Genomic DNA, 26,496 nt, shown 5'->3' with positions numbered 1-26,496 from the left:
GATCGCCACTCCGACCCAAATGGACCCACTGCCCCCTGCCCGCTACGTCGGTCTTTGAGCGCTGAATCTTGCACCATAAACCGTCGTGGTGCACGTCGACGTGGCCGAACAGCATAGGCGAGGGAGATGCCCTGGTTGCGGACACCAACTCGCCTACTCTGAACGCCCCATGGAAAGCCATGGCAAAGGCCAACCTGAAAAGCCGAACCTCGTAATCATTTGAGCAAATCACTCTTAAGGACCTCGAGATTCGACGCAACAGGCTGGCATCAATCGGCCGTCGCCTGTCGGGCAAAACCGGCCTGGCTCTGGCCCATCCCTTTAGCATCCTGGAAAGCAAGAAAGACTTGGTGATGTCTCTCTTCCCACCAAGACGCAAAAAGAATGATATGCCTGCCAGAGAGCGTCCAACAAAACTTCTGGACTTACCCTCTGTGTACAGGCTCCATACATAGGCATTAATAAGACGCTTATAGCTCTTACCTGTGCCACCCTGTTCCAGCAAGAACTCGCTCCAGCGCTCCCATGAGGCCAGATAAGCTCTAAATGTTGCTGGCGCTAGCGACTGCAGGGCCAGCTCCTCTACCCCTCCAGAGGCACCTGCCATAAAAAAGATGGACATTGTTCACCATACTTCTGGGCTAGCGGCACAAGTTGCCTGAATCTTCCCCATTCGAAACGGGACAATGCATCTGCTACTTCATTAAGTACGCCAGGGACGTGCTTGGCTCGCAACGTAATATTGTTCGCCAAGCACATCAACACTATCCGTGCTAGAATGCGCAAAACTGGGAAAGAGGTTGACCTTAGTTGTGTAATGGATTGGACCACCCCTAAGTTATCACACCAAAAGACAACCTCCCTGTTTCCCAGTTCCGCGCCCCAGAGCTCTAAGGCGACCATTATTGGAAATATTTCCAATAATAGCATGTTTTTGGTCATGCCGTCTCGTGCCCAAGATTCGGGCCAAGCCTCTGCGCACCAACGTCCCGCATAAAATGCGCCGAATCCGAAAGATCCTGCTGCATCCGTATATAATTCCAACTCCGCATTTGCAACGGCTGGAGCTTGCCATATGCATATGCCGTTGAACTTATCCAGAAACATTTCCCACACTTTCAGATCCCTCTTCATTTCTGAAGATAGACGTAGAAAATGGTGGGGTTTGCGAATCCCGACGGTCGCTCGCTGCAGCTTTCTACAAAATATTTTGCCCATGGGTATTACTCTACATGCGAAATTAAACAGGCCCAATAAAGATTGAGCCTGTCTAAGTGTTAACTTAGCAGCCGCGATGGCATAAGTTATTTCGTCGTGTAACCGGTGTACTTTATCTATTGGAAGTTTACACAGACCTTGATCGGAATCAATTTCAATTCCGAGGTACACCAAATCAGTAGTAGGTCCCTCGGTTTTTTCCCCTGCCACGGGAACCCCGAAATCCCTAAATAACTCAAGTGCAGCTTCTAGTAAAGTAAGGCACAGGTCAGAATTCGGAGGACCCACTAAAAGAAAGTCGTCCAAATAATGAGTAATGCTGTCAACTCCCGACACTTCCTGCAGGCACCACTGCAAAAATGTGCTGAAGCGCTCAAAATAAGCGCATGAAATGGAGCAACCCATGGGCAAACATTTATCTATGTAAAAGCCCCCATTTAATTTAAATCCCATGTACCGAAATGCGTTCTTATGCAAAGGTAATAGTCTAAAAGCTGATTCAACGTCCAATTTGCACATGAGGGCACCAGGACCAATTTTTTTAATGATGCCTATAGCATCCTCAAATAAACAATAATTAACAGTGCATAATTCATCATCGATGGCGTCATTGACAGACGACCCTCTAGGACAAGAAAGATGCTGAATCAGCCTGAACTTTCCCTTAACTTTTTTGGGCACCACCCCAATAGGGGACAAAATTAGTCCCTCAACTGGTGGTGTTGCAAACGGGCCTGCCATGCGACCTAGTTTTACCTCGGCTTCAACTTTTTGTGATATTATGTCAGGGTGTTCCATGGCCGAGCGTAAGTTTCCCTTACTACCCGTACTAATTGGAGCGGAAACAGGTAATTGAAAACCCTCTGAAAATCCGGACTGCAAAAATATTGCTCCATCTCTGTCCGGATACCGTTCCAGCCATGGTAACATCCTGACCAATACAATTGGAGTTGGGGCTCTATCCAACGACAGGTGCCGCTGGACCGCGGCTTTGTTTTGTCGTGGATTGAGCCCCACCTCCCCCTCCAGTTGAAGGTTTTGTGCAATCCTTGATTGCGTGTTGACCTCCGCATCTGATACAAAGGTGCCGAAAACGACACCGGTTACCCAGGTTGCATTGCCCATTATTAAATGAGTAGCACCTACCATGGCCATGTTTCGTATTACTTCCCTTAGTAATATTATTGTAAGGCCTGCTCCCATACTGCCTTACCCACCCCTTATTCTCAGGAGCCCTAATAGGTGTAGCCGATTCGGCAACTTCGCCGTATAATTCCACGTCTTTCTTACCAAAATCGTACACCTCCCGGCCATGCTGTTTTCTCCTAAACTCTTCGTCATAGACCCGCCAACCGGGTCCGACGTAAGAGGTGTAGAGTTTATGAATAAGGAACTGGTATCTTACCAGGTTCACATACTCATCCGGATGCGTCTCTAAATAACAGGCCGCAAAAATAAGTATGCCTCTCACCCAATTATTATAGGTACGAAAGGCATCCTCGCTAGCTGGTCCTTTCTTCCTTGCGGCTAGAAGGGCCCGCCTATCTTTGCTTGTTAAAGCAAAGATATCTACATAGCGCCCTTTTCTGATCCTATCCCTAGCCCTAGGACGCAAACCCCGCTTAACAGCGGTGTTTGCGCATTGGACCGCATCGGACTCGACCGATACGTTAGAGGATCCTGAGCTATGGGATCTATATTCTCTACGCCTTTTCCGCCTTCGCCTCCTCGCGACGCCGTCCGAAGATGACTTATCTTCGGAAGACGTCGATGCCAATGAGGAATCAGAGGTTTCATTTCTGCGCCGTCTCTTACGAGACTTTGCAGATCTTTTCCGCTTAGCTTTCTTCTCTACCGATGAATCCTCTGACCCCCCACTGCTGGACCCTGCATTATCATCCCCAGTCCAGTCAGGATCATTCGTGGACTCACCAGTATCGGAAGATGCTGCCCTCCTTCTTCTACGTACACTTCCTCCTCGGTTTGACGATGTTCCTTCCATGGCTTGTTCCGTGGAATTTTGACCTGTCAATAGAGGTTCGTTAACAACCCCCATCACAGTTGGGACATTCGGCGATACCCTTACAGCAGAGGAAACGACATTTCCCCCACGCACCGCAGTAATAGACGGAGCTATCGCTTTGGCTATGAGGTCAGATACTGACTCCAAAGTTGCCGGAGGGTCAGTTTCCCCCTGCCCACCTGTCCCGGTGGTTAACAGAGGAGCCACTGCCGACACTACCGCTGCGCATATAGCTGTAAGCGCCGATGTGTCTAATGACACGGTGTTACCTTCTGTGTTTCTCCCTGCAACCGCGTCCGCATATGAGCGACCCGGTTGCGTCCTGGCCCCTTGTGGCGCCATATTGGTCTCCCTTGCTTTCTCCGCGACCAACCTTCTCCTCGCTGTCCGTCTAGATCTGGCGTTAGATTTTTTAACCCCCTCTACCGGATTCATTTCTGAACCACTTTGTTGGTCCCATTCACTAACCCCACCTTCTTCGCTAGAACCAGCGAAGGGGGCTTGCTCTTGCGCCCCGGATTCGCAGCTCTGCGAATCCACTTCATCTGATTCACCGCATGAGGATACGGATTCATCCGAATCCTCGCTATTGTTCTGCCACGTAGCTACGGCCGATTTAAACATTGCGAATTCGGCTTCGGTTAGCTTATGCCTCATATCTTCAATAAATTGTCCCCTGGGGTTGCTAACATCACTAATACCACCAGATGGCGCTGCTCTATCATTTATATTCTTTCTTTGTCCCTGAGACCTCCTGCCATTATTTCTCCTTACAGCAGAGGGCGCTAGGGGCATGGAAGAGCCTGCAACACAGTCTGCACTGTGGTACGTATCAGCCCTGTTCTCTCTTCCCCTGACCTGCCTCCCATTACCCTCAGTGCTTATATGCACAGGGTCACCCTTACTATAACTAGTGCGCGCTGCCCTTCCTTTTTTACCTTTTTGACCATGTTTAACTAAGGGTGCGGGACCGGAGTGACACTCGGCCCCCGCACCCCTTATTTCAACTGATGAGGCGGCAGCGTCAGGCCTAGTGCCTGCGCTCCGCCTGGTAACCCGGATGGCTGCTGAAGTAGCAGCGGGGGAAGCAGGCTCCGTTGCCTGCGTCCCCGCTGCCCTCCCCCTTGCGCGCGCCGGAGCTGTCCTAGCTCCCCGCCCGCCGTGGGAGCCTCGCGCGGCAGGAGGTGCATCCGCACTCCTGCGCTGCGCATACCCTGCTCTCCCCCTCTGCCGCCCGCCCGCTAGCAATACCCGGGCGGGCGAATCAGGTACTAGCGGCCTACCCCGCTTGCGTCCGCCCGCCCGAGCGCCGCGGCCGGACGGCTCCATCCCCCTGCTTCTTCCTCGCCGCCCACCCGCTTGAGTACTGCGGGCGGGCGGCGTAGCCACAGCCCGCGGCACCCCTGCAGGGGCGATTAACTGTGGATACTTCATGGGGGCTGCAGCAGCCGCCTCAGCCCCCGTTCTCCGCAACGGTGATGGGGATAAGCCCCTCTCCTCACCGCGCGCTGGAGGCCTGTTCCTGGGCCTGACTAAAACAGCCCCAGCATATCTAGTGGGAGCCCCCACTGATCTTTTAGGCCTCGCTGACATTTAATAAGTTAGGAATAGAAAGAAAGATAATAGGGAAAAGAAATGAAGGGAAAAGAAATTAAGCTTTATTAAGTTGATAGTGTAAGAGAAAAAAAAAAAAAGATTAGGAGAGAAAGAAAAAGGAGATATATAATCACAATAATAGTTGTAAATAAGAAATGTTGTACTCAACAGTCCTCTTCAACGTTTCCTGAAGCAAGAGGCAGAATCTTCTGGAACCAAGAACATCACCCCATCAATCTCCACCTCTGACCTCAACCAGCCTATCCTGAACCGTCATTCAAATCAGCCAACCCGTCAATCAAGACAAGCCGAACCCTCAAGCCCAGATCAAGTGTGTGAGCTAAGGATTCCTGCCAATAGCCAGGTGAGTTTATGCTGTTTTCAGCCAGACAAGCTGGCTTTTACAGTCTATCTCACGCCCCCTACAGGGAAAAGATATGTAAAGCCAGCTCTAAGAAAGAAGTTGCTCTGTTGGGCGCATTCTTCAAAATTCGCTGGCCATGCAGGCATTCAGAAAACTTACGAGTTTATCACCAGGTCCTACTGGTGGCCGTCCCTCAAACAGGATGTACAGGACTTTGTTTCCTCTTGTGCTAAATGTGCTCAGCACAAGACCAGTCGTCAGTCTCCTCCTGGGCAATTGATGCCACTGTCAGTGCCACATCGTCCTTGGACGCATATCTCTATGGACTTTGTAACTGATCTTCCAGAGTCTGACAAGTTCACCACCATCTGGGTGATTGTTGACCGGTTCACCAAGATGGCTCACTCCGTTCCCCTCACCGGTCTTCCGTCAGCTTCCAAGCAGTCCCAGCTCTTCATCAAAGAGATATTCAAGCTTCATGGGCTGCCTCTTGAAATCATCTCCGATAGAGGAGTCCAATTCGTAGCCAAGTTCTGGCGAAGCCTGTGCTCCTTGCTTCAAATCAAGTTAAAGTTTTCCACAGCCTACCACCCTCAAACCAATGGCCAAACGGAGAGGGTGAATCAGGACCTTGAAGCATTTCTCCGCACATATGTCTCTTCTTCCCAAGATGACTGGGCTCAACTCCTTCCATGGGCAGAGTTCTGCCATAATAACCAATAACATTCTTCATCAAATGTCACTCCATTCCTTGCCAATTATGGGTTTCATCCTCGAGTTCCTGACTTCACTCTGCAACCTGTGTCCTCTGTTCCAGCGGTCGACACGACCATCCGGCAATTCGTCAAATCCTGGAAGCTCATTCGTTCTTCACTTCTGAAGGCTTCAAGCAGGTACAAAAAATTTGCCGACAGGAAACGCAGAGCTGTGCCAGCCCTCCGTCCAGGAGATCGTGTCTGGTTGTCAACCAAGAATCTTCGATTGAGAGTGCCATCGATGAAGTTCGCTCCCCGATATATTGGTCCTTTCCCAGTTGAGCGAGTCGTCAATCCAGTAGCTTACAAGCTCAAGTTGCCGCCCTATTTGAAAGTGCCAGCTACATTCCACATTTCGCTGCTCAAGCCGCTGGTTCTGAATCGCTTTCATTCCAAGCTCCCCAAGGCTCCTAAGGTTTGCACCCAGCGTGGAACAGAATATGAGGTCAGTAAAATCTTGGACTCTCGCATCCGATATGGTCGTCTGCAATATCTGATCGATTGGAAGGGCTACGGCCCCGAAGAGCGATCATGGACCAATGCCATCGATGTCCATGCTCCCAGACTCATCCGGGCGTTCCACTCCAAGTTTCCCCGCAAGCCTAAAAGGTGTCCTGGGGCCACCCTTAAAGGGGGGGGTGCTGTCACGATCCGAGCTGTCAGACAGACTTTCTTACCGGCTAAGTGCATCCGCAGGTTCAGCTTGCGGTCCAGACGTCATCTCTGCCAGCGTCCTGTCTCCCAGTGACAGTCCCCAGTGCACGGCAATCCACCTGTCCGCCGCCATTGCTCCCAGTATCCAGCATGGTGTGCACAAACACACTTTCCCGCCATAGCAGACATGGGGGCTGCCATGTTCTTCCCAGTCACATGTCTGTGCTGTCCAATCCTGTTGGTTCTGATCTCCCTGTCATACTTCCTCGGCCAATCCTGGCCACCCAGTGGGGATAAGTATGCTGGGAGCTCTCAGAACCATTGCTAGTGCTTCAGTTGTCTCCAGTGTATGGTCAGCTGTCCTTGTCTCTGTACAAGTGTATTCTCTGCTGGTGTTGTCTTCCATGCTGCGGTGTGTTCCAGGTTGTTCCATCTCCTGTGAAGTCCAGGTTATTCCACCGCCTGTGATCCTGCCTCTCAGCCCAGCGACCAAGCCTAGCTCCGGGACTCTGGTCCTTCCGATGCTCCAGCATCATCCACCATCGATGTTTCTTTGCTAGTCCGATATTCCGGATCTCCTGCTTCCGTCCGTCATTCCGGACCCACAGTCATCTCCCGTCCGTCATTCCGGACCCACAGTCTCCTTCCATATCCGATACCCGAATCCGATGTTCCCACATCATCATCGATAGTCCGATATTCCGGATCTCCAAGCCAAGCTTCCGTCCGTCATTCCGGACCCACAGTCAAGCTCAAGTCTTCCGTCCGTCATTCCGGACCCACAGTCTTCACATCCGATGTTCCACCATCGATCCCACATCACATCACATCTGTAAAGTATTGCAATCTGCATGAACTCTGTTATTTCTCCTGCATACTTTACTGTCTGTTTATATTACAACCATCTGCAAATAAACTCCGGTTGTATTTTACCTCTGACTGCTTATTGGCTCTGGGTGCACCGTCGCGCACTCCATGCGCAAGGGTCCTCTCCAACCTCCCCGGTCCAGGTCCCCACCAGAGGTCTCAGTCTCGTCGACTAAGCCCCCTGGTGTGACAATATATATATATATATCCGTACTGTTACTGGCTACCTAGCTGGCTGTGCAATCACTATGTGGCGCCGTTGAATGGCTGCCTGGGTGCAGCACAGCTCGGTAAATATGTTCCCCATGTCCTTGTCCCTTATTAGAATGCATATCTGTACATGTGATGTATATGTGTGATGTATATCTGTACTGCCATTGTTACTTGTTCCTTGTACTGATAATGCTTTGCATTACAGTATGTGCATTGTTATTTTTAATGTCTGTAAATCGCCTTGAGTCCTGTTGTAGAAAGTGCTTACTTACTATTACATTGCCACTCCATGTCCACTGGGATGAACAAGTCCGACCTTTGTGGTGTGTCGATCTTTGGCCTGTTGACCAATAGTGGTCAACCTAATGACTGTAGACCTTTTTACTGTCAACCATACGACCGCATCCCCTTTTTATAAAATTAAGATATTTAGTGAAACTGAAGCTCACAATTTGTTGAAACTAGAACATCACGTTTTCTCCTATGCAGAACACAGCTGTCAGCCACACAAATCGTAATTTAAAATCGTCCATCACTGCTTCATGGACAGCGCCTGAAGGAGAAGGACCTGTACGCTTCAGGTATGTCAAGGGAAATTGGAACTTCATCTGAGCTATAGTTGCTATGGTTCATTGTGACTTTTTCAGAATACATCTATTGAACAAGTGTTGCCAAATATGAAAATTGTCTTTTTACTTTCCTCATCTTTTATATATTTTCTCACGTACTGTACTTTTTTGTTTCTTTCTTCAATGGAAAATAATGTTGCATCATGTTTGCAACATTGTTTTATGTAAAGGAAATATTGAAAACATTTTATAGCTACAGTATGTACAAACAGACGTAGTTCAGTCAGCAGTCAGATTATAGTAATTGCTGAAAGGGAACACAGGTCATGAGGCCCGTTGACTCACACAAGTGTTTTGATGAAAGAGTAACCTTAGGTACATAGAAACATAGAATTTGACGGCAGATAAGAACCACTTGGCCTATCTAGTCTGCCCCTTTTTTAAACATTACCTCAAACCATATTTGATCATTATTTTTTTGTAAGGATATCAATATGCCTATCCCAAGCATGTTTAAATTGTTAAGAACCTTATAACCTTATCAGAAACACAATATCCTTCACGTGACAGGGAACCTAATGTGGAAACCTACTGTAATCACTGATCTTTTGTGTGTGTGTAGAGGAGTGGAGCTCATTTGTTTTCTAAGTTATACACATGAAATATGAAAGGAGGAAAGTGAACATCTAAGGCTGCAGAGTATACAATGTACAATTTAAAGACTTGGAGGTCCTATTTATGGAAGCCTGACATGCCCTTCACTGCATAGTATACATGAAAGGGTTATAGCCAAAACACTTATTTCTTATTTAAGAATACTCACTTAATCACCTACAGTATGGAGAATGGTCAATTAGTAAAGCAGTAAAATATCCATTTACCACTTCAGTTCTGTGTCACCTCAGTGACTGAATATAGCTCAGTTGCCACAGCAATAGTTTTTTGAAGTGAAGCAGAATGCTCTTTACCGATGCTGTCTCTTCTGCAGTTTATGGACCATGTCACCTACAGCTGTCGACAAACTTTGGGGCAGATGTATTAAGCCTTAACAAGAGAAAAATACAAGTGTGATAGGGGGTGAGATGTACTAAGCCTTGAAAAGTGATAAAATGGAGAGTGAAAAACCACCAACCAATCAGCTCCTACCTATCATTTTTCAAACACAGCATGGAGTATGGCAGTTAAGAGATGATTGGCTGGTGGTTTATCACTTTTCATTTTATCACTTTTGAAGCTTAGTACATCTGGCCCAAGGAGAGATAAACATCCAGCCAATCAGCTCCTTACTGACTTTTTTCAAACATAGCCTGTAACACGTTTATCTCTCCTTATCACCCTTGCATTTATCTCTTGTTAAGGCTTAATACATCTGCCCCATTGTGCTGAATTTTGGCATGCTATCTTTATAGCCTTGGGCGCATATTGCCTTTCTCATTGGGGATACTTCTCATCCTCCATACATGGAGAACTGGTATCAGCACACATATGCCCCTTTCAGACCGCACTTTGTAAACAGTATATTGCCGTTTTTTTACCATTTTAAAACGGTAATCTGTGCGGTCTGAAAGGTGCAGGACGACTTAACCGGTTAGAAAATACCGTTTTTTTCTAACCGGTTAAAATGCAGGGTCCTACCCGTTTCAGAACCGGTATTTTATGCTCAAAATCGGTTCTGAAACGGTATTTAGGACCCAGCCAATGAGCTGGGTCCTAAATGCAGCGCAGCGAATATTTAATGAGCGCTCATTAAATATTCACACCACTGGAGCCGCCCCGCGCCCCCCGCGCGCGTGTCGACACCCCCCGTGCGTGTCGACGCCCCCCCGCGTCGACCTACCCCCCTGCAGCCGGTACCTCCGTTGTGGATCCCGGCACTGCAGTTCTGTATGGTCGGAAGCACTTACAGTATGAAAAAAAGTGTCTTTCAGAAAATGGCTGCCCCATAGGAAAACCTGTTTAAAAAAACTGTCTTTCGTATGGGGGCAGCCATTTTCCAAAAGTCACTTTTCTTATAAGAAAAGTGACTTTTGGAAAATGGCTGCCCCCATACGAAAGACAGTTTTTTTAAACAGGTTTTCCTATGGGGCAGCCATTTTCTGAAAGACACTTTTTTTCATAAGTGCTTCCGACCATACAGAACTGCAGTGCCGGGATCCACAACGGAGGTACCGGCTGCAGGGGGGTAGGTCGACAGGGGGGGGCGTCGACACGCGGGGGGTCGACACGCGCGAGGGGGCGTCGACACGCGCGGGGGGCGTCAACACGCGCGGGGGGGTGGATGTCGACACACGCGCGGGGGGGGGGGGGGGAGCTGCACGGAGGGGAGGGCTGAAGGCTGCACTGGCTTTGACCCTGTATTTGGAAAGTTTCCAAAAACGGGTCTGCCAGTGTCAAAAAATCGTCACTTAAACGGTAATATACCGTTTAAGAGCTGCGGTGTGAAAGGGGTTTTATCTGGCAGACCCGTTTTTGGAAACGTTTTGAAATACAGGGTCAAAGCCAGTTATGCGGTCTGAAAGCAGCAATAGTGGTGCTGATACTGCTTCTCCCCCAAATGATGCTTCAATCATATACCCCACTCTATGCTTACACTTGTCTGTGCGTCCTAGTGCCTCTAAGTGTGGAGGTGGTCTGAGCTGCAAGGCCACATCTACCCTTAGGAAGCTGCATAAGTGCACAGGCAAATGGAGGTCCCTGCTGAGTTTACCAATCAATTATTAGGTCGGTTCAGGGGCGGATTGGCTCACCGGGAAACTGAGCCATTTCCCGGTGGGCCGGCCCAAAACTCACTAAAACCGGGCCGGTCGCGCTACCCCCTGGGCTGGCTGGGCCGCGGACCACGCAACAGCGGGCAGCAGCCGTGGCATTTTGCCCAAATCCATAATGGCCGCGGGAGGGCTGCTGCGCATGCGCGACAGCACACAACACCTCCCATGGGCCTTTCCCTTTTCCTCCCTACTGTTGCTGCTGCTCCCTTGAAGCTCTCTTTCCCCCTCCACCCAACTGAAGAAGCTTCGCCCCCCTCCGCCCGGCATCTGGAGGCACAGAGCAGCAGAGAGCAGCAGGTATGTAATGAAGCACTCATTACATACAACATCACCGCTGCCACCATCCCACCCCCCGCATTACATACACCACCGCCGCTACCCCCCGCACACACACACCGCCGCTACCCCCCGCACACACACACACACCGCATTACATACACCACCGCCAGTTTTTCCCGGCCTGGATTCAAGTCCCAGGGCGAGATTCTCTATCACAGAAATGCGGTAAAAACCCTGTTATCTGGGTTTTTACCGCATTTCTGTATTCTCTAACCTCCCTCCGCAGTGTCACCGCTGCGGAGGGAATCACCAGAAAAAGCTGGCGGTTCCCTGCAGAAGCCTATGGGCTTCTTACCGCAGCGGTGTGTGAGGGATCCGTCACGGATCCCTCCTAGCATGTGCTGCGGCCGGCGCGTCAGTCTGCACATGCGCAGACGGACTCCCGGGTCATAGAGAATATGCAGTCATTAGAAATGCGATGCCGGGCGAAGAGGGTTGCGGATTTTAGAGAATCCCGCCCCCAATCCGCCCCAGGCTCGGTTGCATTTGCTGGATCTTTTCTAGTTCTAAAATGTCCTTTTTGTAGTGTTGAGCCCACAATTGCACTCAGAATTCTAGATGAGGCCTAACCATTGCCTTATAGAGTAGCATATTTACAGTTTGTTTAAGTGCCTCTTTAACATGGAGACATCCAGATCCGTCTTTCTTCCACACACACACACCGCAATACATACACCACCGCCAGTTTTTCCCGGCCTGGATTCAAGTCCCAATCCGCCCCAGGCTCGGTTGCATTTGCTGGATCTTTTCTAGTTCTAAAATGTCCTTTTTGTAGTGTGGAGCCCACAATTGCACTCAGAATTCTAGATGAGGCCTAACCATTGCCTTATAGAGTAGCATATTTATAGTTTAAGTGCCTCTGTAACATGGAGACATCCAGATCCGTCTTTCTTCCACTGTTCAATTTAGTATCGTACACGAAGATGGGCACCTCTATGTCATTTTATGTTCAATAGAAGAGGTCCTAGCACTGAACCCTAGAGTACACCACTTAGTACTGGTATCCAGTGCTATTTTTCAGCAGGAACCAGCAGGAACTCAGTTCATTAATCATCTGGGTTGCTGAACCTGTTCTGGGGAAAAATGTACTTTCCATAAGATAAGTTTTATTTTAAAGTCACCTGTAAGTGCCTTCATTTCTACTAACAATATATACAAATCTCTCTCTCTCTCTCTCTCTCTCTCTCTCTCTCTCTCCTCCCCCTCTCTCTCTCTCTCCTCCCCCTCTCTCTCTCTCCCACTCTCTTTCTCTCTCTCCCCCTATCTCTCTCTCTCTCTCTCTCTCTCTCTCTCTCTCTCTCTATCCCTCTCTCCCTATTTTTTATTTAATTGTTCCACCCCCAGATTTGGAGTTCCTGGAACTATTTTTAAAGAAAAAATGTACTGCTGGTATCCAATTTGAATGTGCAGTTTTATAACCTGTTTTTATAGTCCCAAATCTTTCAATTAATGGATCTGTGTCTGTGTTAGTAACTTTAGTAGCAGAGTGACCTCTCACTGCTGGGCAGGGCTGCCAACAGGGGGGTTTAGGGGTACTGGAGTCCCTGGCCCTTCTGGCACCATTGCAGTTAGTACTGTGCTGCCAGAGACGTAGACATGGACAGCAGTACTAGCAAATTATGAATGTAGAAGCAGCACTAGCTGCCAGCCAATAGAAGCTTACTGATTGGCAACCACTCAAGAGCCCGGGCTTTTGTAGGGCAGCCAATCAGGAGCCTTATTCATAATGCTGGTGCTGCTGGTGGCTCTGTCAGCGTCTCTGGCAGGAAGGCAGCGGCACATGGAGGAGCCGATAGTGACCACCGGCTCTGCCCAACAGGCAAGGATGGGGAGCTGCTAGGTAGCTGGCGGCATGAGCTGACGGAGCCTAGCAAGGAGGAGAGCCTGTGTATGCCACTTCTGCTGTAGCACCCAGCCCTATGGGGACCCTGTCCATTTGGTCCGTCCCAGGCCCCATGATTTGTGATGGTAGCCCTGCTGCTGGGGTTCTGTATGCAGCTGCTGTACATAAAGCTGGTTATGTGCTTGTCTTGATATGCTCTCTTTCTCTCTGCCGAAGCTTTAGGCCTTCTTAAACAGGGCTGCAGTTGTAAGAGAGGTGTCACAGCTTTCCTTTGTTGCCCCACACAAGCCTCTGCTTCTGTGTCTCCCTCTTTCTGTACCTGATGCTGTACCCCGGTCTCTGGGACTTCATTCACACCTCTTGCATCCTCTGTTGCAACTCTCCACAGCTCAGGGTGTGTGTTCCAAATACAGCTCTCAGCACAGCACTGCCGAGGACTCTCTCTTCCCAGATCCTTAGAGCAGCAGCATGGTTCCTCGTCACACATACTTCCTGTCTGAGCAGATCCTCTTTCTTATACCCCTTTTACACCAGGGTTATTGCCTCTCCAGTCCGGGCCAGGGCTTGGTGTAAAAGGGGGGAAAAAAATAACCCGGGTCCTGTTACCCAGTGTCCGACCCAGCAAATGTTCAGGGTCTGACCCGGAGTCAGGGGCTGTGTAAATGGGTAAACCGGGTCATCCAACCCATGGACCCATTTCCACCAATCAGGGAGCCTAAACCTGTGGACCGCAGCGCCCTGAGGTTGGGCAGGAGCTGCGTACAGCCACCACTGCTGTCTGCGGTACTATGCAGACAGCAGCGAAGGCTGGGAGGAGGTGAATGGATGTCTGTGTGCGGCATCCATTCACCTCATGGACAGAGGCTGGGGGCACACGGAGGCTGTGGGCAACCCAGCAGCTTACCTCTGTGCTGGGCTTGCCCCCAACGTGTCGGATGGTGTTGCGGGGTGTCAGTCGGCGGGTCAGGGCCCGAAATGAATGCCGGGGGACGCCGGTGTAAAAGGGAACAACTGCCGGGTCTCATCCGGGTCCAAAAACGACCCGGCAGTTTTGGTGTAAAAGTGGTATCAGAGACATCACTAGGGTTAGTGTCACCCGGTGCAGGGACTCATGGTGTCACCCCCCCTATTGGGCATCCTGTCACCAGGCACCGGAACAGAGGTCTGCTTTTATAGGGCTAGCTTCCCTTAAATGTACTGCCCTCCGTAGTGCCATATGCATAATGTCCCCCATAGTGCATATACCTAAAGCACCCAAATGCCATATACATAATAATACTCACCACCATTGATGCGGATCTCCTTCTGCACCAGTAGCTCTGCTCCCTATGCTGCAGGTAGGCCCATCCCCTTTTTAGCATACACTGTCGAAGTCATGGGGGTTGTAAGCAGCAGCAGGGAGAATGCTGACCCTGTTGATGGGGGTGCCAGACATAAGGGTGTACCTGGGCACACACCATGCACATGCTTATGCAGATAACTGTCCGTTTTTCTATTCAGCTTAATATTAATCTGTATATCAAAGATGGCCCCCTTCTGTATTGGAGATATATATTTCTTAAAAATGGCCACCATTTCCCATTGAACTCAATGAGAATTAGAGGAAAAACTGAACTAGGTTGTCTAAACCAGTGTTTGTCCTATGCTCCAAGCCTGCAATGTGGGTTGAATGGGGATGTGCAGTCATTTTAAAAGATTCCTCTCAGATGTAGCAGTACATACCCACGCTTCTAGTTGCCGCATTCACAATCTTTTTTCACAATCTCTCCATATATGGAACTAGACAAAAGTAGATGTGTACACTCACCAGTCTTTTGCTTGTAGAAAATGTTTTTATTTACATACCACAGCCGATTAATTCATTGTATAACAGTGGGTTAGCAGTTTGACCGCTAACCCAATTAATTAATCTGCTGTGGTATGCAAATAAAAACATTTTCTACAAGCAAAAGACCGGTGAGTGTACCCATCTACTTTTGTCTATTTGGAATTGGGTCTAACCCCATCAGATGGCCCGTTATGAGGAGAGTGCTATGCTCTACGTATGCATATATGGATTGGGTGTTCCACCGGTGTTCCACCATCGATACCTTGATGCCATTGGTGTTTTGCCATCGATTGCTTCACACCATCAATGTTCCATTGTCGATCCCAAGCTACATTGGTGTTCTGCCATTGATATCTCCACCCCGTAAGTGTTCCACCATTGATCCCAAGCTCCATCGGTGTTCCACTATTAATAGCTCCACAACATCGATGTTCCATCATCGATCCCAAGCTCCATTGGTGTTCCACCATCAATACTCAGCAGCATTGTTTCACCATCGATTCCACATTGAACCCTCATCAGTTCCAGCTGACCTCCCGAGTCTCCTACTAGCTTCCAAGCTAGTCTCCTGCTCCATCGATGGTCTACCATCGATCCCCACCTCCATCGATGTCCCATCATAGTTCCTGAACCAACTCCATCGGTATTCAGAGTAACATCTCCTCCAGTTGATTGTGCTCCACAGTTAATATCTGCAACATAACTGCATCAGTGTTTACACTGCACCCATTGCCTCTGACCATAGATGTATAGACATCTCATGCCATGCCAATGACAGTGTGATATTATTACGTTACTGCATTCATCCAAGTTACCAATTGCTAGTCTTTTCACAGCTGTTTACCATCCTGCGTGTTTTATAAAGACTTTGTTTTATACTGTACTTACCTGCTTCCACCATTCTGGTCACGCCCTTGGGCAATCCTACCAATTACCATATTCTGGTTAATGCTTCAAAGTTTCCAGAGTCCTCTATTGAGTCAACCCCTATCCCCTTGGCCCCGGTTCCAACCAAGCCTTGGGTGTGACAGCCTGTCTCACCCTTCCCTTACTACCCCTTCTAACTGTAACCAGGCGAGCTGGCTCCTCCGATTCATTTAGCTCAGACCCCCCTCGTCCCCCCTAATGCTTCCATTGTGTGCTGAAAGCTTTGCTCCAGTTTGGCAATGTCTCTTCATGTTATGATGGTTTGTTTGAGCCTTTACTATTACCAACTATTTCTGGCAACAAGGCCTCCATATAATACTTACTGTTCCTGAAACTCATATCTTTCAAGCTTGGCTTTGAATTTGAGCTTACATAAAGGCAGACTCCACCTCCTTTTCTTTTCTCTCTATCCTTTCTGAAAAAGGTATATCCCTCAATGTTTAAAGTCCAGTCATGTATCTCATCGCACTCTGTTATGCCTCCTATCATAATGGTTCCTTGTAGCCAGAAATTGTAATTCGGCCATTTTACCTGAGAGGCTTTTGTTTCCTGTCTGTGTTTTTCTTTCTACAGATCACTTTCATCTGAGCGGCTCTCAGCGCTCCATTCCATGCGCCCAGGCACACATGTGTGTAAGATGCTCGTGCATCCCATTTCCCCCAGTGAATGGCATGCTGAGACGGGTTGGCTTGCCTCGATGGTGCTACAGATGAGTGCAGCCCCTTCTGTAATCAAATTTTGTTTCTCAAACCCCTTCTCCACCATTCTGTCTTTTACTATTTGTTTTCTCTCAACACTTCAGTTACAACTAATAATTGCTTACTGTTTCCCTTCCCTTGATGTCTATTTTAAAGACTCCTCCAATCTTCTTACCATCCTATCCCCCATCAATATGGCCCCCTACTCGTTCAGGTGCAATCCGTCTAGTGCTCTAGGAACCCGACTCCTCCTTCCTACACCATACCCTTAGCCACGCATTTATCTCCCTAAGTTTCCTCTGTCTTCCTGCTCTAGCATGCTGCAATTACCGCAGGAGAATGATAAAGTGCATACATACTGACCGATATTGTTCACAATATCGGTCAGTGATGTCATCCATCACGCGCTCTGTACATGCAGCCTCTGACTATGTCAGATTGAGCTGCATGTAGAGACAACAGGTATTGCACATCATTAATAATATTGACTGTACACACTCTGCGATATTCATGCGATATCCATAATGGTATCGATATTGTCCTTATCGATAATAAATCACCCACTGTGTACCCAGCTTAAGGGGAATTGTAGTGGCAATGTGTGTGTGTGGGAGGGGGGCTTTTCAAGAATTTGCTAAGGGGCCTACAGCGTTCTAGTTACACCTACTGGTCAGCTCGAAGAGCCCAAGGCTGGTTATGCTTCATTACTTTTACACAGAAAAACTCCATGTTTAAAAATATGAACCTTAGTAAATTTCCAAGTAAAAAAAAAACACCCAGATCAAGCGGCGCTAAAAATACAAACCAACAATTGAAAATATAATATAAACTGTATTAAACAAAACACACATTCATAGAAACCTCCCGGGGTATCAAAGCAATGGATAATAAAAATGTTACATATAAGACAATTAAGACATTAACTTCATTGAGCAGATGGGTTTCTGTTGCACACCCCACATAATTATCTTTGTCAGCTTACAGTTTTTACGTGGAGAATAGATCAGTAAATTAAGGTACAGTATGTAATGAAAATAATTTAAAAAAAGAAATAAAATAAAATTTCAAACACAATAAATTGGTATCCTCCTAAGGTATTTCCATGGACTATCAGGATGGGTGGTGGTAACCCTAGTTAACAGTGAGTGAATGAGGACTTCCGGGTGCGGCATGGAGGAGTAGGCAGCGTCTCCCCACTGCTCCGTCTCCCGTCCTGCTTACATCAAAGCCAACCTGTCAGCAACGCACAGAACCCGCTCCCGTTCTCCTCGGAGGCATACAGAGAACATGGACCAGCACCCTGAGCCTCCGCAAGCCGGCAAACAAGCGACGCCATCGCAGCCGCAGAGACAGGAGAAGCGCCGGGTAGTACACAATATGGCGCCGACTACAGACAACTCCCCGGGAATACCTGCGGCGAAGAAGCCGATTACTGAAGCGTCACCAACAGAAACAGGTACCCCAATAATGCCCAACCTCTCCTACATCTCCCACGGAGATCTTATTGCTGTTATACAGGCTTCTATGGCCCCTCTGCTGAACAAAGCAGTTATTGACATCACTACCCAAATTGATCGCTTGAATGACAGAATGACAGATGCAGAGAACCAGATTAGCGCAAATATGGACGATATTCAGTCCTTACAACAAGCTGTGAGATCCCTAAAGGTTGATAATAAGCAGCTAAACGAAAGGCTGGAAAATGTTGAAAATAGGGCGAGAAGAAACAACATCAGAATTACTGGAATACCAGAATCTATTAAAGGCCCCCAGCTGGAAACGTTTGTCCGTAGCACGCTGTTGAAACTGCTGCATATTGAGTCAGCTTGTGCTGACATAGTGATAGAGAGGATCCACAGATTAGGAGCTGTGCCACCCCAAGACCACCTGAGGCCGAGAGTTGTAATTTTAAAGATCCTCAACTTTCTGCATAGACAGATAATTTGGAATGCTTCAAGAAAGATAAATCCTATAAAGTGGGAGAGTCATACAATTAGAATATTTCAGGATTTTTCTAATGAGGTGTCGACAGCAAGGCGAGCCTTCTCTTATGTATGCTCCGAGATGGTAAAGGCGGATTGCAGATTTTACATGCTATTTCCAGCCCGGCTGCGGATCACCTTGGACACAGGGACTCATGACTTCACTACCGCTAAAGACGCGGAAGACTTTCTCTTTAAAAAAAGGCTTAATTAAACGTCAAGACCTTAGCGCTGGAAACACCAGTAAGAAAGCAGGGTGAAGTATTTTATGTTTGCCTTACTGGACTCATACCTATATTTGAGTGTCTGCCGATCGTTGTTGGTGCCTCGGCAGGCCTGGAGGAGCTTGAAATACAGGCGAATGAGGCCTAATGGAGCTGTTATCGCTGTTGTTGAATATGTTGTTGCTGACTTTCAAATTAATCCACATTGGAAGTTTTTCTTTTTGAGCAGGCGGGGGACTTGGCATAGCCGCAAATGTTTATGTTGGTAATCTTTAGCTTAAGATGCATAGTTATATATGGCTATGTGCAACTACATCTGCACGTAGCCAAGTGTTGGCGGAAGTCCATAACTAAAGTAGTAATTGCTGCACTTGTATATATGTTTTCTTTCTCCCCTGTCCTAGTGGGCGAGGTAACTGGACGATTCTAAATCCTTCATACCATGTCTATAACTATTAGCACATTAAATATACGAGGTATACATACCCCCACTAAGCGTAGAAAATTATTAACAAACCTAAGTAAGCAAATTGTTGATTTGACATGTTTACAAGAAACACATTTGATGCCAGACGAAGTCAGAAAATTGCAAATGCTGGGCTGGGTTGTGCTAGGCTCGGCCTCACTCAATACTAAATCCTGCGGGGTGGTCACATTGGCTAAAAAATCTTTGGGAGTAAAGATAGTGTCCACAGTTTCAGACCCTAAGGGTAGGTACTTATTCCCAGATATTAAAATAGGGGAGCAGAGTCTAAACATTGGAAATATTTATGCCCCAACCCAATACAAAAAGTCATTCTTTTTTGAACTGTTAGCAAAACTTCATACATATGATCCAACCAACCTAATTTTATGTGGAAATTTTAACCTCATTTCATCAAATTACCTAGATATGACACCCCCAATCAAACATCAAAAACCATTACCAAAAATAGGAGTACCATACATATTAAAAACTCTTAACCTGGTGGATTCTTGGAGATCCCTAAATCCGGTAGAAAGGGAGTTTACATGTGTGTCTTTGACGCATAAAACCTGTTCGAGAATTGATTATATATTGTTGGCCGAACCCTTATTCCCAAAGGTTAGATCTACGAAAATCGATCCGCCAAACCTCTCTGATCACGGAATGGTCTCGGTAGTACTTGACCTAACTAGCTCAAAACACATGAAAGCAGCTTGGAAATTCCCCTCGCATCTAACTCAAAATAAAGGCCTACGTGACATGCTAATAAAATCATGGGAGACATACTCCACAAATAACGCCTTAGAAAGGGACTCTGACCCTGTATTGTTTTGGCAGGCTGCTAAGGCAGTTATAAGAGGAGAAACTATAGCATATACCGCAAGAACAAAAAAACATTTAAATAATAAATATTTAGACTTACAAGCACGGCTCTCGGAAGCCTACCAAAAATTTAAACAACAACCCTCTGAGGAAACTAAGCTGGCTTTTCAGTCTGCCAAGATACACGTGGAAGAATATCTGCAAATACAGGGGGACAAGTATCTTTTTCATATTAACTCAAAATTTTATAAATTCGGGAACAAAATAGGAGCCATGCTAACGAACCTCTTGCAGGGATCAAGACAAAAAACTACAGTACATCCACTGCTCAGAGAGGATGGCACTATTACGAACTCAGACGAGCAGATAGCGGAGGTTTTAAAAGCTTTCTATGAAAGACTGTATTCGCCGCCGGGGGCCGGGCTGACGGAGGCAATGAGTGCAACTTCTAGTCCTTCAAACACGGGAACCCAAATTCCTACATCGTTCTGGAATACCCTACCACAAGTCCCGGAACATACTATAGAAATTTTAACATCCCCTATCACGACTGAGGAAGTGGTTAAGGCTATCCGAAAATTAAAACTGGCTAAAGCACCAGGCCCGGACGGGTATTCGAATGAGTTTTTTTAAATTTATGGAGCAACACATTGCAGAATCACTGTCAGCTTGCTTTAATAGGATAATAGAACAGAAGAACCTTCCTGCCTATTTCTCAGATGCCATTATCAAGGTATTACCTAAAGAGGGCAGAAACCTAGGCCTAGCTGGGTCATATCGCCCAATCTCTCTGCTAAATACGGATTATAAATTACTCACAAAAATTTTAGCAGAGAGATTGAAGCAAATTTTACCCTGGATTATACATAAAAACCAAACTGGGTTTATCACAGGCAGGCATTCGGTAACGAATGTCCGCAGAGTGTTAGCGGCTATACAGCAGTCGAGTGCCTCCTCGGCTTCTCGGGATGATCAGTCAATGGTCCTCACGTTGGATGCCGAGAAGGCATTCGACCTTGTTCTGTGGCCACATATTTATAACACTTTAGATCAATTTGGATTCCCCTCTTCATTTACATCGATAATTCGTACAATATATACATCCCCAAAGTCTGTGATAGCGTGCAATGGTCTTACTTCAGCACCATTTCAACTGGGAAGGGGGACTCGACAAGGTTGCCCCCTCTCACCATTGCTTTTTGCAATAGCTATAGAACCCCTGGCGGTAGCAGTAAGAAGGTCCCCTCTAATCCATGGAATTAAGATCAATTCGGAGGAACTGAAGATAGCATAGTTTGCGGATGATGCTTTGATCTTTATATCCAAACCGTCAATGTCCATCCCATCACTGTTGCATCTCATTGGCTCCTTTGGCTCGGTCTCGGGTTATAAGGTGAATTTATCAAAATCGGAGATCTTGCTTTTGGGAAACACAAACCAAAATAGCTTACTACACCTTAACATCCCCTTTTCATTTACTAGCTCACATTTTAAGTATCTAGGTATTCAAATAAGTGCCAGTCTGGCTAGACTTTATTCGCTGAATTATTCCCAGGCTATAACAAAGATTGAAACTAAACTGACAGCATGAAAAGACTTACCTGTCTCACTTTTAGGCAGAATAGCCATTATTAATTCAATAATTTTTCCCAAAATTTTTTATTTCATGCAAATGCTCCCCATCAAGATACAAAAATCAGATGTAACTCGGCTAGAATCCCTATTCTCTAAGTTTATCTGGCAAGGTAAAAGACCCAGAGTAGCTAAAATCAAGCTTCAAACCCCAAAGAAAGATGGAGGTTTTGGACTGCCAGACCTGGAGAGTTACTCAGCAGCAATTTTTTTTAGATATATTAGTGATTGGGTTCTGAATAAATCCACTTACACTGACTGTGATCTAGATCGTGCCATTTTTCACCCTTATGCTCCTGGAGCACTAATACAAGCTAAACCCACGCAAATTCCGACAGAGTTAAAGTCACACGTGCTCTTCCAAGATACTTATAAGAGTTGGTTGGATATGAATAAAATATGTGATAGAAACCCCCACTTATCTCAATTCATCTCCTTATGGGGCAACCCATCATTTCCCCCTTCATTGACTAATGCTCTTTTCAATACATGGAGAAAGAAGGGTTTAGAAACTTCAAATAAGATCTTCGACCCGGGAGGCTCCATCTCTTCTTTCTCGGATCTCGCTCAGAGATTTGCCTTGCCTAGCACACACCAGTTCATGTATTTTCAGGCCAGGCATTTTCTGACTTCAATAAAGGCCCCTGCACCTGTCCTAAATCGACCGGTGTTGATACCACAGATTTTGTCTATTGATTTACTTCTTAATTATATACAAGAAAAACAATACAGAATAAAATATTTGTATAGGATTCTGGTGGGGAAGCGTTGCGCGGATCAAGCTCAATGGCACCTTTTGATGGCTAAATGGGCAAAAGATATACCCTGTATTGCCCAGATGGGTGACTTGACTGATCTGTGCGACGAATCCTTAAGAGCCTTACAATCTGTGTACCTACAGGAGGTTTATTTCCGCATATATTACGCCTCATAGACGGAAATACATGGTCCCGGAGGAGACTGGAGAATGCCCAAAGTGCAGAGTTGCCATAGCAGATTTTGCACACTGTATGTGGCAATGCCACAAAATTAACCGACTTTGGAATAAGGTTGTAAACTTTATTTCAGAAATTTTTCATGTACGGTTATCAGTAGACCCGCTAGCTCTTATGGGTTTATCTTTTCGTAAGTGGCAAATAGATGGTATTAAAAAGCAAAACCTTTCTCTACTAATCTTGATTTTAACCATTGCAAGAAAATGCATCCTCATCCATTGGACTGTGAAAACCGCGCCTCAACTGGGAATGGTAAAACAAAAATTAACTCAAATCCTGTACTTTGAAAGGAAGTATGCAAAGTTGGACCTGGTGAATGGACTCGCCAAATTCTCAGGAAAATGGACAATATATATTGACTCTCTGGACTCTAATACGAAGTTACATGTTCTTTCAATCTTTGACACGGCTTGAGATTTAACAGTTAATATGTCTGTATTCTTAGGTTACTTTTGCTTATCGAGAAGGGTTGTATTCTGCTTAAATTAAGTCTAGAGCACCTAGTATAGATACATAGTGGTGTGAACATCTATATAAATATGAAGGTTGTTCTTGATATTTTGATATAAACACGATATGGTTATCATATCCTAATTTTATTGAAGGAAAATAGAAGGCTGAAGGGCCTATACAGACCTCAATTCCCAAGGAATACTCACCCCCTCCCCACCTGCCCCATGCTCTATCCTGTATGTCTTGTCTTTCGTCTAGTAGTTTGTTTGGATGTCTTATATTGACCTGCTCTGTGACATAGGCCCTTATTCTGATCGATGCGGATATTCCCGCTTGCGTACGGGCCGCCGATGTTTATCTTCTGCGCATGTGCAGAGGTCACTCTGCGCATGTGCAGGCGATTTTGCCGCAAGGATTCTCTATACGCCGCACAGGGGGCGTAGAGGGGCGTGAGGGGCTACTTATCCTCATTACCCTATGCATACGCCCTGCGTTTCATGGGCGTTCCCATGCAAACGCGGGGCGTATGCATGGTAATGAGGCCGTGACGCGTGGGTACGGGGCGGGCATCTGACTTCGCCGGATGTCAGCTGCCCGCCCCCATACAAGATTTCACACGGACAAGTGTCCGTGTGGTCTTGTGTTGCGGGAGCTGGTGGAGCGTGCGGCCCTGCATTCGATGTTCGGCGACCATCGAATGCAGGGGCTGCTCCCACCATGGAGGAGGCGTATCCCCGTCCAATTTCATGCGGATCGCCACATATCCGCGTACGGACGGCAGGTGGCGATCCGTATGGAAGGCGGGGATTCGCCTGCACGGTAGTGGCCGCATATTCTGATCGGCCCGCACCGATCAGAATAAGGGCCATAGTTACATATAGTAAATAGGAATGAAGAAGCCCACTTAAGCCTGTTAAATAATATGTTGTTAGGGAGAGGGATCAAGTGGCATTATATGGGCACCCCCTTCTTTTTTTTCTTTCCTCCTTGTATAGAATAGTGAACGTCTTCTAGACCATAGGCTTCTCCTTCTTTAGGTTATAGTGGATTTTGAATAAGGTTAAAGCAATAAGGAGACGAAATAACTAGTTGGAACTACACAGGACTTATTGTTTATCATCTAAGGTCCATTTATGCAGATTGGTACTGTAACATGATACATTTAATTATACTGTGTAAGTGACATTATTATACTCATGATATTATAGTGTGAATGTTGTTACTGAAAACTTTTCAATAAAAAGTATTTTAAAAAAAACAGAAAAAAAGAAGAAAAAAAAAAACAGTGAGTGAATGTAAAGGTTTCCCGATTACAATATCAGGTGGAGCTGCACTTAAGTGGACAAGCTACACTACAGCATAACTTTGTCTGTCACAACTATTGTTTATCATTATACGCATTGTGCATATAGATTGTGGCATCTTATAAATAAGTCATTATACTGAAATCTATACACTGTAAACCACTTTCTTTATTTTCAGAGCAACCATTTTAAGTAGTTACTCCTCCTTCTGGACTGGTGTGCAGAGTGACATCATAGTTGCAGTAAGTCTAAATATTGCAGGGTCCAATTAGCTTTGCAGGTTGTGTGCAATATTAAACTGCATGCCTACAGTATAAATGTGATCTGTACTGTATATACAAGTATAATTACAATACTCTCCTTACAGCTGCAGATGTCCAATACCACATGTGGTTCTCAGAAGTATTGCCTTACCAGTCCTGAGAACTGCAGTCCCAGTGACAGGAATTGTCTGTTCATGTCTTCAGTTACCTCTACCGATGGTTACGTATTTGAAATGAGCGGCGCAACAACAGGTTATGTGGCCATTGGATTCTTGAATAACACAAAAATGGTAAGCATGAGGTATTTCGTTTCATTTTGTAAAGAAACTACTTCCCTTGTGCAAATTAAAATTTTAGTGTAGATGCATTTTTTTTTTAAATAATGCAATATTTATACTGTAAATGTGTATAAAATATTCTAACAAATCTATGCCTACATTGATTCACACGGTGGCCCTCAGTGAGGGAATGCCAGTACTGTTGTCAGGGGTCCTGGACATACAGAAGGGGGGTCCGCAACCTCAAGTGTAAAACTTGCGGCCAGGGGTGCTCTCACCAGGAGCAGCTGCTGGAGAGGTACCATTCCCAGCAACTGCTCTACACCAAGGCTCCCAGCAGCTCTTCCTTATCTTCCTTAAGTAAGATAAGGAAGTTCACCTCAGAGAAGAGGGCCTTTCTCGTGAGCACTTACATACTAAAGGGAAGGGGCAGACAGAGAGGGGTGTCACAGATGCAATAGACAGTGAACAGTGGGCTAGGATGAAAGTTGGCTGGGTTTGGCAGAGAGACAGTATGAAGAGAGGTGGAGAGTCCAATGGGGAGAGGTAGAGAATTCCAGAGATCAGCATGTGAAATATCTTGGAGATAGGAGTTGGAGGAAATAACCAATTGGCAGGAGAGGCTGCGTGCATTAGCAGAGAAAATACAAATGGCGGGGGTTAAAGGCAGATAAAGTCAGATATGTACATGGGAGAGTAGTGGGATAGGTAAATAAGTGTGAGATACTTTGAGAGTATGGGAAGGGGTGCCAGTGAATAGCTTCGAAGAGAGGAGGGTGGATGAAGAACGTTTGGTTAGAATGATAAGTCTGGCTGCAACACTGAAGATAGATTTGGAGTGAAGAAAGGTATTTGTTGGGGATAATACATAGGAGAAAACTGGGTACTTATGTAGTATCTGGGCGTCCGATTTAGAAATCGGATCGGATCGCATCGCATCGCATGCGACCAAATCGTATGCGATGCGATGGTCAAGATTTTTCCATAGGATTCAATGTTAAAATGGTCTGAGTCCATTTTAACATAGAATTCAATGGGAAAAAGGGGTCCTTTTCCTTTCCCCACTATCCAAGTGGGCATGGAGTTGGATATAAACCTGTGGCGAGTGTAGCGAGCCACCGAACCCGAAGCGTGGCAAGCGTAGCGAGCCCCGCGAGGAGACACAGAATACTTTTTAAGAAATTTGCGTCCGCTCGCCACGCTTCGGGCTCGGTGGCTCGCTGCGCTCGCCACGCTATATAAAATCAACTCTATGCCCACTTGGATAGTGGGGAAATGAACAGGACCTTCTTAACATTGAATCCTATGCAAAATCGCATCGAATCGCATCGCATCTGATTGTATGCCTTAAGGTAAGGCATACAATCACAAAATCGGCAGCCCAGATACTACATAAGTACCGAAAACTGCAGTAG

General features: G+C 46.5%; 1 protein-coding gene across 1 annotated transcript in view; it reads left to right on the top strand.

Moving 5' to 3' along the window:
* Positions 1–26,496, top strand: part of LOC146027267 (ferric reductase 1-like) — a 58,700-nt gene that overhangs the window by 17,899 nt on the left and 14,305 nt on the right. The window contains exons 3-5 of the mRNA XM_083158207.1: positions 8,180–8,271; positions 24,719–24,782; positions 24,908–25,093. Coding sequence (XP_083014333.1) covers positions 8,180–8,271; positions 24,719–24,782; positions 24,908–25,093 — 342 coding nt within the window. The remainder of the gene's footprint in view (positions 1–8,179; positions 8,272–24,718; positions 24,783–24,907; positions 25,094–26,496) is intronic.

The sequence above is a fragment of the Crinia signifera genome, chromosome 8 (assembly GCF_055691185.1).
Source record: "Crinia signifera chromosome 8, ASM5569118v1, whole genome shotgun sequence".
Taxonomy (NCBI): Eukaryota; Metazoa; Chordata; class Amphibia; order Anura; family Myobatrachidae; genus Crinia; species Crinia signifera.
The sequence above is the reverse complement of the archived record's forward strand: the minus strand, read 5'-3'. Positions and strand labels throughout refer to the sequence as shown.